General features: G+C 39.1%; 3 protein-coding genes across 4 annotated transcripts in view; all 3 read left to right on the top strand.

Annotated features, from left to right (window-relative positions):
* plxdc2b (plexin domain containing 2b) overlaps positions 1-3,716 on the top strand; it is a 41,447-nt gene extending 37,731 nt beyond the window's left edge. For both annotated transcript variants that reach the window (XM_043244318.1, XM_043244317.1), the window contains 2 exons: positions 1,600-1,754; positions 2,231-3,716. In XM_043244318.1, coding sequence (XP_043100253.1) covers positions 1,600-1,754; positions 2,231-2,350 — 275 coding nt within the window. In that variant the 3' untranslated portion in view covers positions 2,351-3,716. The remainder of the gene's footprint in view (positions 1-1,599; positions 1,755-2,230) is intronic.
* A 1,245-nt stretch (positions 3,717-4,961) lies between these two features.
* nfx1 (nuclear transcription factor, X-box binding 1) lies at positions 4,962-15,102 on the top strand. The gene is made up of 24 exons (XM_043245034.1): positions 4,962-5,144; positions 5,622-6,851; positions 7,654-7,815; positions 8,171-8,248; positions 8,420-8,525; positions 8,781-8,852; positions 8,934-9,073; positions 9,166-9,265; positions 9,397-9,614; positions 10,135-10,232; positions 10,317-10,347; positions 10,435-10,517; positions 10,597-10,705; positions 10,784-10,903; positions 11,460-11,539; positions 11,632-11,862; positions 12,310-12,383; positions 12,621-12,719; positions 13,087-13,128; positions 13,232-13,327; positions 13,813-13,879; positions 13,972-14,117; positions 14,283-14,387; positions 14,639-15,102. Exons 1-24 carry the CDS (start codon positions 5,123-5,125, stop codon positions 14,712-14,714), a joined length of 3,585 nt encoding a protein of 1,194 aa, XP_043100969.1. The 5' UTR covers positions 4,962-5,122; the 3' UTR covers positions 14,715-15,102.
* A 748-nt stretch (positions 15,103-15,850) lies between these two features.
* The window catches only part of smarcd3b (SWI/SNF related, matrix associated, actin dependent regulator of chromatin, subfamily d, member 3b), a 30,183-nt gene continuing 27,937 nt past the window's right edge, over positions 15,851-18,096 (top strand). Inside the window, exon 1 of the mRNA XM_043245675.1 lies at positions 15,851-16,085. Coding sequence (XP_043101610.1) covers positions 16,074-16,085 — 12 coding nt within the window. The 5' untranslated portion in view covers positions 15,851-16,073. The remainder of the gene's footprint in view (positions 16,086-18,096) is intronic.

The following is an 18,096-nucleotide window of genomic DNA, read 5'->3' as shown; positions in this document are numbered from 1 at the left end:
TTGTTTCTCAGCACACTGTCTGGTCACAGTTTTCTGTATTTTGTTCGGTATGACAGTCATCAAACCAGGCTGTCTTTGGCTGCCAAGCTTCAGTCTCCCTCTTATTGAAAATAAATTACTTCCCATGCTTAAGTGGTCATGGGCACTTTTGGCTATAATGACTAACAACAGAAAACCCTGCCTCGTGATTAGTTCTGGCCTGCAATGTCTGTCAATCATTTTGGTGCCTTTTGGCTAAAAAACGGTATACTGCACATTTTATTATGCTTTTTTTTGTATAGAGAAAATTTATTTTTTGTGTCATTCATTTTTCAGATAGTTCTGGACAGAATATATTTAGTTATTAAGCATTATAGCGGTAACGTTTTCCACCTGATTTACGCACATTAAAACATGATTACATGCTCTTAAGAAATATTTTGTACTTTTGTCTTAGAATTATGCCTTGTTGTACAGTCTTTGTCAGAGCCTTATAACAGTAAACACAGTTGTTATTGTTTTTTTTATGTACACTGTCCATTACTTGCAATTTGCAAATAACAAATAATATAAATCTATGGTTGTGTAAATGTACACATCTGCAGAGAGACAATATAATCGTTGCTAATATAATCGTTCTGTAAGAAGCCAAATGTGAGCCAACTGGATGCTGTAATTAAAAAAAATAACAGACTTTAAAGTATGTCTGCAGAAAATAAAATCATTGACATCCTGTCAAGATATGTGCAATGTTTTCATTGATCATGGAGCCACAGAGATATAAAATCAAAGATTAAGATGGAACATAAAAGAATATGTGTTGGAAACAATGCATGTTTTTCCTTCATTCAGAGTCGTTGTCTAGTGTAGTTTGGATATTTAAAGATTTTTGATCATTTAAAAGCTCCAAAAGTGGCACCTAGTGGCAAAAAATGAATTTGCATTTTCAGTCAGAATACCAACAAGCGGCGGGCTAATGTTTCATTTTGATGTCAACATGAAACAGCTTCAGTGATTCGGAGTTGACACACTTTCTTTTGAGAGACAATAACTTTACACACAGTTCACTTTCAGATTAAAATTTTGCTGAATGTTTTCATTAAAGCTGTGTAACACACTGCAAGAAAGGTCATTTTCAAAAATCCATAATAGTTGCAAACTCCATAACTGTCATTGTCAGAAAAAGAAGAAGTATTCCTCCTGATTTGTTGGTCTCAAAAGCTGCCACTGGGTCTGCTCAGCAGGTTTTTATAAGGGCCTAGCTGTGGTGCAAAAACACAAGAACTGCAGACCATAGTAAATCTTCCTTCCTGGGCTGGATGGAAATGTCCACAATACAAAATGAAGATTTAAGGCCTTGTGTCTCTTCCATCATTAATCTTTTTATTTGCCTGTTGAACAGAGACGCACACAACCCACAGAAACCTTAACACAGACAGAAATAGCTAAATTATTGTGAAAACAGCGCTCTCTTCTGTTTAAAAGTAGAACTGCATGGATTCAAACCAGGAGTCTCCACTCATAATTTATTTTTCTAAGGTTGTTACCTTACAATTTGTGTAAGTGAACTGAAAAGCATGAGTGTTCAGCACTATGAGCGCGGTGTAATGTGTGTTTCAGCTGAGCACAGCACCGCAGAGGACAGCACTCACCCGCTGCACATGGGGCTGATTCTTGGGATGCTCCTGCTTCTGCTCGTGATGGTGGCCATCGTCCTGGTGACCGTTTACATCTACCACCACCCCAGCTCTGCCGCCGGACTCTTCTTCATTGAGGTGAGAGAATGGACGATTAGGTTAAAAAAATATATGACCTTTTTCATATGTACTACACAAAAGGTGAAATGCACTTGTCTGTATTTTAAAAGTGGGTGAGTACATAAATAAACAGCCCTTTCTGATTTCATCAACTAATAATTCAACATATAGTATTTCTGTGAATCAAACAAACTGATTTAATGCGAGAAACACTTTTAGAATATTGCTGTATCCTTTTTGATAGCCTTGGTCTCATTTCTTTTTTGTTAAGCTCGTTTTTATTCTGCAAGAGCAAGAATGCAGAATGCATTTTATACATACAGTGTTTTATCAAATTGATTTAATTGAGCATGAAAGCAACTGCATGTAGATTTGTGTATTACTGCAACTTTTTATATATCTTGATAATAGTGGACATGTGTATTTAAAGACGGGGAAGATGTCTCAGATGAGGAATGTAATATTTGATAATATGAAATTCACACGTTTAACAGAGACGTCCCAGCCGATGGCCAGCAATGAAATTCCGTCGAGGTTCTGGTCATCCGGCATATGCAGAGGTGGAGCCTATGGGTCAAGAAAAAGAAGGCTTTATTGAATCAGAGCAGTGCTGAGATTCGACCTTTGACTTGAGTCACTCACAGCCCAGCAACCTTCTTGATGTCTAGCTACAAACCCACACATCTCTAATCATAATGTTCCACCAGCCCTCCAAAACACTGATGAAACTGGATACAGTGAGGGTGTGGTGACTGAACGGAAGAGGCATCCAGAAACAAATGCTTGGATCTAGCTTTCAACACTCAAAGCAAAACAGTCCGCATTCAGAGGAAACGCTTGAGGAAACGGCCCAGCAGCTTCTGCTCGGTTCCATGGCGTGGGGAACAGCTTTTGTTTGTAGATTGTACAGGATGAGGTTTTGACCTTTTACCCTCAAAATAATCATGGAACTGAATGCAGTTTTGTTTGATCTTCTGATTTGATGTGCCTCTTTGTGAGATGTTTCATGTCTTGACAGTCTCTGAAATGCACATTCATTCAATCTATGTGTTGGAAATCTTATATAGACCTTTATATATCTTCAGAAGGGTTTTGTAGGGTTTTTATGTTTTTTTCCTATTCCTTTATGACTTCATCTCTTTGATTTGAATGGATGTTTTGGAGTATGTTGGATGACTTTGTTTGAATATAGTTGGAAAATGTTCTGTGAACAAATATGTCAGCAGTATGGGTTAACTTTTGTTTTTCATCCAACCATATTCCAACCATTTAGGACATTTTTGCACATATCCACTTAATGCACATATATTGCTTTTTTCCCCCCAAGTAAATTTTTTTCTCATCCTACGTTACTAATGCATATTTACAAGACAGGCGCTTGTGAGACTGTGTGTGCGTGTATGTGTGTGTCATTTTTTTTCATTATTATTATTATTATTTTGTTGTTGCATTATGATACACAGTGATCCCTTAAACACACCATAGTTGAAATCAAGGATTCTTACTGATTTCAACTTGACAGACAAGGCAAGTGGTGTCTACTGACAGCCGTCAGTCCTTAATCAGACATTCATTTGTTTATGGTATTTGATACAATGATATAGTAAAGCTCTGCTATTGCTGTCAGGTCAGTTGAGTATGAGAACTCACAAGCAGTGGAACTGAATGTGATTTATTACTCTACAGGAAGAGTAACACAGCATATCACAACCTAATTTGATAAACATTCAATGTTCTAAATAATATTTTCCATTGTGTTCACTAATAATGAATTTTGAGTTTGAAGGTTTATAATATTTATCCTTATAAAATGCAATTAATTGTGGCACATATTACTTTTCTCCTGAAAAGACATTTTGATTGTTGCGACCAAAGAACTGTCATCTCACACACACAGACACACACACACACATAAATAAATATATATATATATATATATATATATATATATATATATATATATATATATATATATATATATATATATATATATATATATATATAAAGCATTTCCTCAATACTTTACAACCAGATGAAATGGACATTGGTAAATATTTTATTTTCTGTTTGATTACTTCAGCAAACCTATGCATTGGGGCAGTTCCTGAGAGTTTCTTTTCTCTTTTCTTTTTTCTTTTCTTTCTTTTTTATGTTTGTTAGGTGTTTAAGCAAGCATGCGGGAGAGATACATTTTTCTCCATTTTTGTCCTCATAACAGGGTGTCTCACCAAAAATCAAGGTCTAAATTCTATTTTTATTAACTTTCTTCACTGGAAGACCCGATTCTTTTCAGCAGATGTAACCTGAATGTGTACGTATGCGTGTGACATTGAATCTATCTGAATGTGTGAGTTCACGCTGATGGAAGGCGGAAGTGGATGTTTACTGTGTGAAATATTCTCAAACAAAGTTTGTTGAATGAGGTTGGTTTTCTGTTCAGCGGTGATGGCTGGTCTCACAATTCGGGTAAACAAGTATATTTGCAGCCTCGGTTTTTGATAATCATAATCTTCATGTTGTGTCACACACATTGAGAGACAGTGAAATACACAACGCTGTAATCTGTGTACTCTTGTGTTACTACTGTCAATTTGATTACATTATACAATTTGATTAAATAATAAAGTTGTTTAAACTGACAATAACCTTTCGTGCATGTGGTCTTTACAAATCAGAATAGATGTCTTTTCTCTCTTAAAGGCAATATTATGTAGGTAATATGAATATGTATAGCACTTAGGTGAAAGGGATAGTTCAACCAAAAACACCCTTAAGTTATTTCAAACCTTTCAAACCAAAGTTTCTTTCATAATTAGCAATCGTTTGTTTATTCCGCGAGCGGAAGTGTATAATAACAGGTGAGTTACATAAAGAGTAACTTGAGGTATGATTTTAATGCCTTTATATCAATGAGAAGAATATTGAATGCATAAAAAGGGTCTAATTTTATTGAAGAATTCCTGATAAACATATTTCTGTAAGTTAACTGTCAAAGTGCACACTGAAACATATTTTCATTGCCAAGGTATGAGGTAAAAAAGTATTTTAATAGGCCTAAAAATCAACATTTAAATTACATATATATCATTGTACACATAGCTATACATTGTTGTTGTTGGTATAAAAATAATAATAAAATATATGGTATGTATATTTCAATGATTTTGAGATGTAAATAAGTTGTTACGCAGTCACAGCTGTGACGCTACAGTCACGTGTCTGCGATCTCTGTCCTCTGATTGGACGAGCAGTTTCAGCACAACTAGCACCAACTCAGTCAGTGTAGTTCATGAACAATTCATCTTCTTATCGGTTTCTCGGTTGAAATATTATATTCTCCGCAGTTCTGAGAAAATCTCGCCGAAACTGTCTTGAGTTTCGTCTGAATGGCTGAAGCCTCCGTTGCAGGTAAGCGGTTAATTATGGCTTCTCGCCTCATAACGGCTAGCTGTAGTAGTGAAGTGTGGTTACGGCCTCGGCAATATTATCGAAGTATCTGAGGAAATCAAACTAAATAAGAAATATATGTTTTGTGACATCTTTGAGCGATTTATTTGACCGTTTACAGAAGGATATTTTACCAGCCGTCATCACAATACGTCATGTCCATAAGGACGAAGTGGTAGGAAGTTGGTTAGTCAAAGTGTAACAAATTAAAAGCACGAAAAGAACTTATATTTCTGACCTTCTAACAGTAAAGAGAACGGCAGCTCACGCCTTATCATAGCCATGTGACTGCCTGTTGCAAAAAAAAAAAAGCTGAGTCGGTATGTGTAGAACATACAGTTTATGCAAAGAATCCAGTCATGGCTGTATAGATAGTGCTGCAGTAATAAAGTCAAAGGGCAGAAAATAAAACTGACAACCGTTTGTCTTCCCTTTAAGACACGTCGAAGTTGAATCCAGAGTCTGCTGAGTTTGTGCCACAAGCTAAAACCAATCAGTCCTTCTCTAAGAGAAATTACAGACCACAGCACCACAGTCAGGACTGGAGGGCTCAACATGTTAGGCCTCATCATCACTTTAGACAGTCCGATGCCATAAAGCACTGTCAAGATGAGTCTGAAAACTGGGCCAGTAATACATTACCCCCTGCTGAACTTCCCATCAGAGGAGATGTAAGAGGTAGAGGAAGAGGAGGAAGACAAAGAGGAGGTGGTGATGGTAGGCGCATTAATGACCATCAGGCTTCGAATGAGAGATGGACAAAACCTGAAAGTGATAGCGACTGCTCAGGAAAGGACAACAGGGCTTCTGGCCGTGAGCAACCTAACTCACCCACTTCTAATAGAGCCACGGATGAGGAGAAGAAAGAAAGAACAACTGTAGAAGCCGACTTGAGAGTGTCTTATCAAGCTAGCCGACGTAAACAGCCCAATAATGCAAGAACTGAGAGATTGATAAAGGGGCGTCAGCCCAAGGACCAAGAGGAGAACAGGGAAAACCAGGCTGATGCAGGAGACACAAAGCCTGCAGCAGTTCATGAACATCCAGAGCCTGAGCAGAGGAACCATAAGGGATGGAGAGGTGGAGATCGCCGCATGCAGCCGAGTTCCTGGAGGAAAGGGCCGGCCTCTAACCATGGGATTGAGGGTAATTGGAGAGAAAGAGAGCCTGCACAGATCACAGCAGAGGAGATGAAAGGTGCAGAAGCTGAGGGCGGAAGACATGAGGAGCCCAACAGAAACAGAGGAGGTCCGAGAAGAGAGGAGAGGAGAGGTACAGAAGCTGAGAGCAGAAGACATGAGGAGCCCAACAGAAACAGAGGAGCAGTGAGAGAGGAGGAGAGGAGAGGTAAAGAAGCTGAGAGCAGAAGACATGAGGAGCCAAACAGAAACAGAGGAGGTCCGAGAGGAGAGGAGAGGAAAGGGGCAGAAGCTGAGGGAGGAAGACATGAGGAGCCCAACAGAAACAGAGGAGGTCCGAGAGGAGAGGAGAGGAGAGGTACAGAAGGTGAGAGCAGAAGACATGAGGAGTTCTACAGGAACAGAGGTGGTGCGAGAGGGAAAAGGCCACTACTGCAGAATCAAGGGCCGAGGAGAGGCGGGGGCCCTGAGCGACGGACTGGACCGGTAAAGAGCATGGAGCCTCCCAAAAGCAAAGAAACCCAAACAGGTGATGTGCTTTAGATCAGTTTTAGGCATAATGAAAGTGATTCATCACAAAGTGTTTGTCGCCTCATAACTGAAGCTCCACAGCTAACATGCTCTGTAGCAGGTTTTGTTTTGAGTAAGCAATCTAAAATGAATATTGGATCAATCAGCTCTGAGCAATGTAATCTCTCTGACGCAATTAAATCACTTCACAGGTATTTTACAGTTAACAGTAAACATTAGTTTCAATGCATGTAAATGTATACATTATACTGTAGCAAGTCTCTGTCTATAAAACGTTATTGTCGACTGACCTATAGATAAAATCAACTATACAAAATAACATTTAACTTTTATTTAGTAGGTAGATTTCCTTTTATTTGTCCCCTTCAGCAGATGAGGGAAGTGAATCTAATTTTCTTGTGAGAAGTTAACCATATTTTCAGTTTTGCAGAGCAGTTGATTGGCTGTTTACTACTGATGTCACACTTTCAAATCCTCAATAGTTATTAATTAACCAAGTTTAAAGCCTGAGCTTATAGAAGAAGTTGATAATCAGCATCATGGTACTACATGGTTTTGTCAACTTGAAACCAATCATGTAATCCATATTTTGTTCAGCTAGCTCCATGGTACATGCCCTAGGACTTCCATAAATATACAATTGTTTATTTTATTCTTAACAAATGATCACTTACAGCTGTACCCTTATAAATGTTTTGTACGATATTAATAATGGACAAATCTCTGGAGTATGATAGTACTGTATTTCTGTGTCTCTTAATTACAAGGTGTTTGTAACGTGTTTAACAATGTGTGTGTAGGTTGTCTAATTGAGCAGCTGACAGAGGAGAAGTACGAGTGTATGGTCTGTTGTGAAGTGATTCGACTCATGGCTCCGGTTTGGAGCTGTCAGAGTTGTTTCCATGTATTCCACCTCAACTGCATCAAGAAATGGGCTCGCTCACCTGCATCTCAAGCTGATGGTACGTCAGCTGCCTCTCTCCTATGATAGGGGACGTTACCAAATGCTGTGTATATGCACTAAAAGATAGTGCTCTCGTATTGCTATGAATAGGCAACACACCATTTGGCAATGCAAGAAACAGTGAACTGACATCCTTAGAAAATTTTACGTTTATTTTCAGACAGACTTGATATTAGAAAAATGGTGTGTGTGTGTGTGTGTGTGTGTGTGTATGTGTGTGTGTATATATATATATATATAATATATATATATATATATATATATATATATATATATATATATATATATATATGGTAAATATAATAAGCTAGTCCATTGTTTAACAACAAATTTAAATTGTTCAATATTTACAGATGGTACTGAAGGCTGGCGTTGTCCTGCATGCCAGCATGTGACACTTAAAGCTCCTAATTCTTATACCTGCTTCTGTGGTAAGATTATTTTTGCTTTCTTGCATCTTACATGATATTTTTGTTTTTGTTCTAAATCGCTCGCTGTGTGTAAAATGATAACATGGCTTTATTTTGAATGAATAATTCTGTAAACCTGAAGAATTTGGTCCTCTAGATTTCTAGTTTTTCACCTTTCACTTTAATGGACAGGGAAGGTGACCAATCCTGAGTTTCAGCGCACTGAGATCCCTCATAGCTGTGGAGATATGTGTGGGAAAAAGAGGAGTGGAGGGGAATGCAATCACCCCTGTAACATGTAAGAATCAATGCATTTACTTGGTTTTCTACCAATGATTGAAAAATACTAGTTGTTTTTGAAAGGTTTCATGTAAACTCCTTTTAAGAAACACATCTGGTAAACTTAAAGCCATCTGCTTATACCAGCTTTTTAGTGTTTTTCTGAAGAGTGATTACTCAACTAGTTGATCAGGCAACTGACTTGTTTGCACAGCTGTAATTTTGTGTACGTTTGTCAATCCAGTGTGATGACAATTTCTCTTGTTCTGTGTAGCCTCTGCCATCCTGGGCCATGCCCGCAGTGCCCAGCTTTTATCACTAGGTCCTGCATTTGTGGGAGAATGAGGTAAAATAAAATTTTTGTGATTAACTCTTTATTTACCCAGGTATATTCAGGTCTAACACCACCAGTTTCTTGTGTGTGCAGTAAGCAGGTTCGCTGCAGTCAGACTGGACCTCTGCTTTGTGATGCTGTCTGTGGGGCTCTCCTGAACTGCTCAGAGCACTTGTGTGCCCAGGTGTGCCATTCAGGGCCATGCCAACCCTGCCGTATTCATGTTCATCAAGGTAAGCAGCCTTGTGTCATTTAATTGTACATCATGCCTATTTGGTCATCTTAATTTTATGCATTATAACTCTCCTTCCATGTACACCTTCAGCCTGCTTCTGTGGTGTGACATTCAGGGAGGTGGCATGTGGGACCGATCGTGAAAGGTTTGATGGATCAGGATATTTCTCCTGTTGCAAGCCCTGTGGAAAGTACGTACAAAACATCTCTTCTCTTGACAATGAGTGACATAAGTTCTCTTCTGCTTGTTATGCAAAGACATTTGTGTGTGTATTTTTCAGTAGATGTGTCTGAGCGCTCATCTCTTGATCTGTTGCTCTAGGATGCTAGATTGCCAGTCCCATCGCTGTCAGCAGTTATGCCACCCTGGCCAGTGCCAGTCATGTCCGCTCAGTCCCAAGCTTGTGCGCAGTTGTTCATGTGGACAGACTCCATTATCTAAGCTTCTGGAGCTGGGCTACCCAGAGAGAAAGACCTGTACTGACCCAATACCCTCCTGCGGCAAGACCTGCAACAAGCCACTGCCATGTGGAGATGGTGGTATGTGTCTGATTTAGGGCGACTTTTGTTTATAAATTGAACAGGAATTAAGTTTGTTTATTAAATTTTCTTCTAAATTCAGTTAAAAGGATGAGAAAGACCCTGAATTCACAATGAAATTTTCGAATGTTTTTTTATTTTTATTTTTTTTTTTTGGAAAATTAATTCGAAATGGGAATCCATGGGAATGAACATCCAGCTCTCTCTACTGATTGTGTACTGTGGGAAGCTGCCTTGCTATCCTTTCTGATTTAACTAAAAATGAATGTGACAAGGTGTACAGTACAAGCTAAAAAAAGACAGAACTACATATTTTATAAGCTGTAGATGAAAAAAATTGAGCATTAAAAGACACATAGTCAGTGTCCCATTTCCTTACCTTTGGAGGGGGGGGTAGTTTAGCTTGTTTACTTGTTTACAACAGCTTTTTGCACTTCAAGGTCGATAGAGAGGGTTACGTTGCCCCCCCATAACACTGTGGAAAATTGCTATATTTCTCTTTCATTTGTGTCTACTTTAGATTCTGTCCACTTGTGTGAAAAGCTCTGCCATGAGGACAGCTGTGGCCCGTGCTCTTTGAACTCCTCTATTAAATGCAGATGTGGTGGTAACAGCAAGGTTAGACGGTTATCGAACAGCCGCACAAAGGTTAAGTTCTGACAACTGCAGATATAAATCATACTCTCTCTTCTATCTTCATAGGAAATTCCATGCGCAACCATTCAGACTGAACGTAAGGCTTTAGTTAATTTTATTACAAATTAATTGTATGCACTCTACCAAAGTAGCAGTTGTAATGCTAATGTGTATTCCTTTACAGAAGACATGGTGTTTTTGTGTGAGAAACGCTGCAACAAGAAGCGTTTCTGCGGCAGGCACAAATGTGGAGAGTTGTGTTGCGTGGTGAGTGTTTTCATGAAAGGATTATCTGGTTTTAATAGCCACAAGAAAGGTTTGTATAAGCATTAACTCTCTTTATCAGGACTTGGAGCATAAATGCTCAATGATTTGTGGTTACAAACTCAACTGTGGTCTACATCGATGTCAGGACCTGTGTCACCGTGGCAACTGCCAGCCTTGTTGGCAAACCAGTAAGCCTGACCTTCAAGATCATTTTAATGGATGTCCATCTCTTTTCTTCTTACACAGCACTGTATGTTTTCTCTTAGGTTTCGATGAGTTGACGTGCTACTGTGGGGAGACTGTGCTCTTCCCGCCCATCCCTTGTGGAACCAGACCTCCTGAATGTAAAAACTTATGTACCCGAAGTCATGACTGTGATCATCCAGGTGCTTTTGCTCAGTCAACCACTCTTTTAACGGTTATATATCAAGATTTATACATACATATGAAGGTTAACTGTGCTTGACCATTTTTGTAATCCTGATATCTATATTTTATACATGTACATTTTTTTTTAAATAAAATGTATATAAAACTATATTTTTTATAGTCTTGCATATCAAGGCTGCATTTATTTATTCAGTACAGTAAAAAATATTATTGAAATATTGAATAATATTTCAACAATATGATATAACCATTGTTATTTAAACATATATTAAAATGCAATTTTTCTTTGGTAAATTCAGCTTTACCAACAATCTCCAGTGTCACATTACCCTTCAGAAATCATTCTAATATACCAATTTGATGCTCAAGCCATATTTCCTATTACTATGCTGTCAAATTGTGTTGCTTAATATTTTAATATTGAGATCATCTATATATGTTTTTCAGGATTGTAAGATGAATTTAAAAAAACATTTATTTGTAATCTTTTGTAACAATTTAAAAGTCTTTACTTGTCAATTAATGCACCCTTGCTATGATTTTTTTCCATAGTGTTTCATTCATGCCATAGTGAAGAGAGATGTCCTCCGTGTACCTACCTCACTAAGAAGTGGTGCATGGGTAATCATGAGGTAAAATGCATAATTTTTTTTAAGCGTACACAATCTATTTAAGAAAAGTTCAAGAATCTCATCTTCCTAACCGTTTTCACATTTCTCTCTAGCAAAGGAATAACATCCCATGCCACCTGCAAGACATCTCATGTGGTCTAGTGTGTGACAAGCTCTTACCCTGTGGTTCTCATCACTGTAAGAAAATATGTCACCGTGGGGTATGTCAGGCAGAGGGAGAGTGTAAGCAGCCATGCAGTCACCCCAGACCCAGCTGTGGTCACCCCTGTGCTGCTCCCTGCCACCCAGGCAGCCCTTGTCCACCCACCATCTGCAGTGCCAAGGTACAGCCCTGCTCTCATCCAAAATCTACACAGATGGTTTATAGATGGAACATGCAGATATTGCTCAAAGCAATCCTTTGTTTCCTCAGCTGTAGCCTGATTTGATTCCCTCAATTCCTCAGCTGCAGGGTGCTTGTGGTCTGGCACATGGTTTTACAGACAAACGTACATTATCGGTTATGTAAAATATTTGCTTGAAAGAGGAAATTATGGTTTTCATAAACATCTGTTATAGTTGTTTATTATAGCTTGTCACAATCTTTATTTGATTAGTTTTTTTCCAATGTAGAAGATTGATCAAAAGAGCAGAATGTCTTATTGTCTAAGTACAAAGCTATTTTACAAAACATTTTTACAGACATTTTCATGTTCTCCGTACTGAAAAAAAAAATCAAAATGGAGAACCTTACTTTATACTCTTAGTTATTTCTCCCTTTCAATCCCTAGGTGGCACTGCAGTGTGACTGTGGCCGAAAGAAAGAGACCATTCCTTGTGCTGATGCAGCCAGTTCCTACCAAAGGTTAAAACACGCCGCGCTTTATAGACATGCAAAGCAAAGTTTTACATTGACGAATCAGCTGATTCAATATAAAGTCTTTTATTTATTTATTTTTTTTTAATTTTCCCACTGATGATTGTGTATTCATAGCAAGCCAATACATTTACAACGAATGGTATACATGTGCAAATAAGACCAAAAATAATAACAGTGTCATATGTTCTAACTAATCAGTGCTAAAATATAAATATTTTGCAGATATGCAGCTATTTCTGTTGCCAGTAAGCTGTCAGATATGCAGCTGGGAGAGTCCGTTGACATTGGACAGCTCACAAAGAAAGAGCAGAGAAAGGCCAGGTACACTCACAGACTGAAGTTTGCAAGACTGCTTGTTTTTATTAGTCATCCAGAAGAGTATTCTGTGGGTCATTGTTTACCTTATGTAAATAACAGCATTAGTGGCTTTTGCCGTTTCTGACATGTTCAAAGCTGCACTCCAGGAGAGCAGAGTACAAAATTAACATTATCCACGAAATCAAATAAAAAAAAATACAGATTTTGTGATTAAATTACCAGTGGCTGGTAAGTAACTCCATTATAATACATGGTTTAAATTAAAAAGACTAAAAAATCCTTTTAGCAACTTTTACCTCAGAAGATGAACATTGTTATTAAAGTGCTTCCACTGAAGTGGAGTAACCTTCATTTGGTTGACCGCTCGCAGGTTGGAGTGTGATCAAGAATGTGCTACACTGGAGAGGAACAGGTAAACGTAAAGCTTTCCCCCTGTCGTTGCCTGTATACAGTGCTTCACTAGAAATGTCTGTGTGTGGGTGTGAAGGTTTAGATGTTTTGTGTTTTGCCTCTAGGCGGCTGGCTGAGGCCCTGCAGATTGATCAGTCGGTGGATGCCTTCAACAAGTCAGCATCTTCCAAATATAGTGACTCTCTCAAAGAAGATGCAAGGTGGTTCAAATTCTAAAATAGTTCAAGAAAGTATCAACAGTACATAAAGCTAGGACATGGTTGTATAAGACGTTACCAAGCTTAAATTCCTTAGAAGAGCATCAACCATTAAGCATCCTATTAAAAGTAGTCAAACTGCAAGACTGTTTTCAAGAATGCATTCTTCTGTTGCAGTTTGATTCACTAGGCTTAATATGTTCGGTGGCTTGCCAAATGTATAAACTGTACAGGGCTGTATTTTCTGAAGCATCAAAGATGAATGGGGAAAGTTTATACTTTATTTTCTTGTCTCATGACTGAACATTGCTAGTAGCTGTGCACTAAAGAATTGCCGGTAGAGTTTGGGTTCTTGCACATTTGTTTTGACAGTTTAAAGAAAAACTGAAGTGTATAATATACACACGCAAGTTAAATGTTTAGTCTACTATAGCGCAAAGTGAAAGCCTGAATGCTTACTAATGAAACTTTTTTTTTTTTAAATTCAGGAAAGATTTCAAGTTCGTTAGTGAAACTGAAGAGGAGATTAAGAATTTAGTTGACCTGGCTAACAAGGTAAAATGTCGTCTGATCACACTATAAATAGTTGACTATTCCGGCACTTCGGGCATAGTTTTTCAGAGCTCTGTAATTGTGTTTGTCCTCAGGGTAAACAGCCTAAGAGGAGTCACTGTTTTCCACCTATGAAGCGCGAGCACCGGAGAATTATCCATGAGCTAGCGGAGGCATATGGTGTGGAAAGCGTCAGCTATGATAGCGAACCCAAGCGCAATGTTGTGATTACTGCCATCAGGTCAGCAGAAACCGTCCCATTTCAGATTGGGCTTCCAACTGTTAAAGTGAATCCTATTGCTTGTATGCTTACAAAAAGAAAGTTCAAGCAAGTAAACTTTCAAGGCAGTGAGTCAGTAGCGTTGGGTAGTCTTCAGCGTGATTGTTTGACATGTTGTGTTTTCAGGGGCAAGTCGGTGTGTCCTAACACTAGTCTGGCCGCTTTGATTGAAAGGGAAACTGTTTCCAGAGCACCTCCTCCTATCGCCCACATCAAACAACACGCAAGCAAGTATGTTCACACGTATCTCACCATGAGACTACTGATCAAACATTGGGCATCAAGATGATTGATGATTCAGTATGGTTATTCATATGAGTTACTGTATGGACACTCTGAGCTGGACACTCCTCATTCACAGTAAATAGAATTGCTGCAGCATGTACATGTTTTAATATTGTGTGTATTCATGTAATATGAATGGTTTTGTTGAGTGTAAAGTGCATCCTAACTAACGCATTGTTCATTCACGTTTATTTCAGGGCCGACAATAGTAATGCTTGGATGAAACAGTCTAAAGAAGAGGCCACAATTGATTATTTTGATGTGCAGGATTGACATGAAATACAGAATAGTCACTGTAATATTCAAACAAAATAAAACTGTCGAATCCAAAAACTTCTATAGCATCACAGTTCTGAAAACAGACACAGTGAGAATCTATAGCTATGTTTCTTAGGTTAACTAAGGAGCAAACATCTAGGAGTAAAAACTGATGTGGTTTCCGTGCACTTATTTACTTGTGGGGGGGTGTATTTGTCTAGACTTTGACATTATCAGTGACCTTGACAGTGACTTCTGATAGACGGCTTACACGAGTGTGAAGTTGGACATGATCGGCATCAGGAAGGTTGTTTGTAGAATTCTAATCATGTTACCAAACCTTGTTAAAGAAGGTGAGAACAACTGTGCGTTCCTGCCTCCAATAAATACTTCTGTAAGCAAACTTGTTGCAGTTTTTTGTGATTAAGTGCAATGTTGAATAGAATGCAGTTCTCCACAATTTGCTTCAGGATTAAGTAGCCTGCTTCTGCTTTCTTCTGAGGCCACCCGGAAAGATATTGTTTTATTCCATCACAATTTCTTCTGAGAGGAGTGAACTTGACATCAGCTCTCTTCTACATCAAGAAACGGCTGAAGTAAGAGTTTCTTCTGAGGTTTGTAATGACATGAGTGAAGCGCTGTAATGCTATCACTGTTCAGTGTGGAACAAATCTAGAAACCTGAAGAATCTGTGCTTCTGGACCACAGAGCAACCTGAGAAAAAATCAAGGGAAGTACACATTTGCATAAAAAAAATGAGGCTTTCACTGTATGTACTTAACATAAACATCAATAAATGTAACTTCAACGATAAATAATGACAGGATCTCTAAACAGTCCTGTTTTTTAATAGCTATCGTCAGCCCGCATCATACTGGGTCAGTATGGAAACCAGCCCTTTGCATCTTGTGTAACAACTGTTTTAGAAAAACTTTAATCTTCACTGCCATCTCTTCTTGACTCATCTTCGTGCGCATATATTTGGCGGACTTTTCATCCGCATGTTGCGTAGCGTTTCAGGCCTGTTCGACAAAGTTCCCAGTGTATTTCGCCGGTCAGCGCGAGCGAGCGAGCGACTGAAGGGAGCGGCGCGTAATTTGTCGACGCTCCCTCCACATCCCGAGTTTTATTCGAAGCGGCGGGGTAAACGCGCTTGCGCCTCAGCGCTCACCGTCTCTGCATCCCCTTCTCACTCCGCTGCCTCTCCACACACTGACTGTCCAGTCACTCCAGCGCCGAGCAACAGGGAGTGTGTGTGTGTGCGCGCTTGTGCTTCCAGCTATAAAGAACTTCATCTCTATCGCTCCGGACGCACATCCGCCTCTTCGTCTGCCATCCGCTGCCCTTAACAGCCGGCCACGGTAACCGTCTGCCATGGAGAGGAAGGTAAGACGTTTACAGCAACATCATAAGAATGTCATCTGCTCCATGGAGCACTTATTAATCAACAGTGTTCAGTGTCTGCGGTCTGTTACCGTCCTGGTGGTGTATAATCCGCCCATCTCATCACAGACAGTCAGATTAGTGCGCATGGGAGTTTTCCGACTGGATCTAGTTTATTTGGCAATGTAAAGAGCAGAAAGAGACTATATATATGCAGCCAGACAGAACACACGAACTAGTCCTGAATACACACACTGCTGCACGTGCTAATCCTGTCTTCTCCATCACTGATCTTCAGCACGGATGGAGGCTTCTTCATGATCATAACGCCGACTGGAGTGAGAGGTTCAAGCAGCACTTAAGGCTCTAGTGGGTATGTTATGAGACTCAGATGCTCCTCTGTACTCTGCTAAGAGCCTAAGTGCCTCTCAGCTTCAGTTGTTGGTCTTAACTAGAAATATAAAGATGCCTTTCCTCAAAATACACTCCACTTACAGTCCATGTGAGAGCAGTTTGTTTCTCTCCGAGTGAAAGTATGTGATTTAACACTGGCGTGTTTCTGGATTAGGTGGATTAATGCTTGAATAACTAGGCTGAAGCAAGTGCTTACAGAGAGGCGGTCAAGCATCATCTTTGCTTCTCATGAAGCTAGTTTTTGTTATTTTCTTCGTAAAGGTTCCTCTGCAGCGATGGGGATCCTGGAAATATCGGGAATCTTTAAGCCTGAAGTCATGGAAAAATCTTTATTGAGAATCGAACGAGGGAAAGCTCCTGGAGTCAGGGTTCGAAATCGGGACGATTGCTCTGCGTGTCCGTGCGCTGCCCTCGAGGCTTTCACCGCCTAGTCTCTGAAATCATTTTCAAGTAGTCATAAGCAATTGAAGAAGTCATGAATAATGTGTTTGGAGGAAAAAAAGGTGTTCGGGTATATATATATATATATTATTTCATGCTCCTACAGGTTCTGACTCTCTGAATTTGAATATTTGTAATTTCCCCACTTTCAAATACTGTATACCCTTACAGATATGGGCCAAGGTAATAACAGTGCAGGCTTTGCCAAGAGGTCAAATCAAATATTAATGCTATGCTATGAGGCAGCACATTATGATAGTCTAGAATCAGGTTGTCGCATTTCCAAAGGTAACTCACATACGGACCCAACTTCATCGTTTAGAACTGATACACTGTCACTGATATACTGGAAGAGTAATAGTCCTATACATCAGAATTTTTTTTGCACATTTTTTATTTATTTTTGTATAATATATGCAATTATATATATATTTAAAGGAGAGTATTCTGCTTTTTTTCGTTGCATTGGGTGCATTCTGCTTTCTTGGGTAACCTAGTTCTTAATATGTGCTTTTATTCCCCACAAGGACTAATATTATGATGCTCCATCATAATTTAGCTGTTTCTTATATGAGTGGAGTGACCCTGATATCAATGACTCTTCACTCATACCAGGAAAGAGCTGGAGGTTTATAGACAATTTCCTTTGGGGGAAGGGGTCACGAGAGACGTGTTATTTAAAAAAAAAAAAAAAAAAGAAAGAAAGCGTCTATACCATTTGGCACAGATTCATAAAAGATCGCATGCATCTTATGCCGTATTGCAATTTCTGAATAATATTGTGATAAAGCATCTGTGATCACATTTTTGAGTTGCAATTCCCGTCCCATTTTTGTTTTCCTCGTATATGCATCTGGGATGGTTGCTGAGTAGATCACCAGAATGCAACTATTTATTATGAAGAGTGTTCGGTAATCATGCCATACAGTTTTTGGGGCTGTGGTGAGATAACTGCTGCATTGCTTCTGCTTGGATGCACTGCAGGAACGTACACCACCATTGCGGAGCATGCTGGAGCGCTGACCTATCTAACCACTGCTGGTCTGTGTGAGAGCCGAGGCTGTACCTGGAGTTCTAATGGACAAATTGATTTAAATTTAGTCATTCGTTCAAATGTATGACAGTCAAACCTCATAGTATTATTCTGACTGTTTATTTG

Source organism: Puntigrus tetrazona, chromosome 7, assembly GCF_018831695.1.
Source record: "Puntigrus tetrazona isolate hp1 chromosome 7, ASM1883169v1, whole genome shotgun sequence".
Taxonomy (NCBI): domain Eukaryota; kingdom Metazoa; phylum Chordata; class Actinopteri; order Cypriniformes; family Cyprinidae; genus Puntigrus; species Puntigrus tetrazona.
The sequence above is the reverse complement of the archived record's forward strand: the minus strand, read 5'-3'. Positions and strand labels throughout refer to the sequence as shown.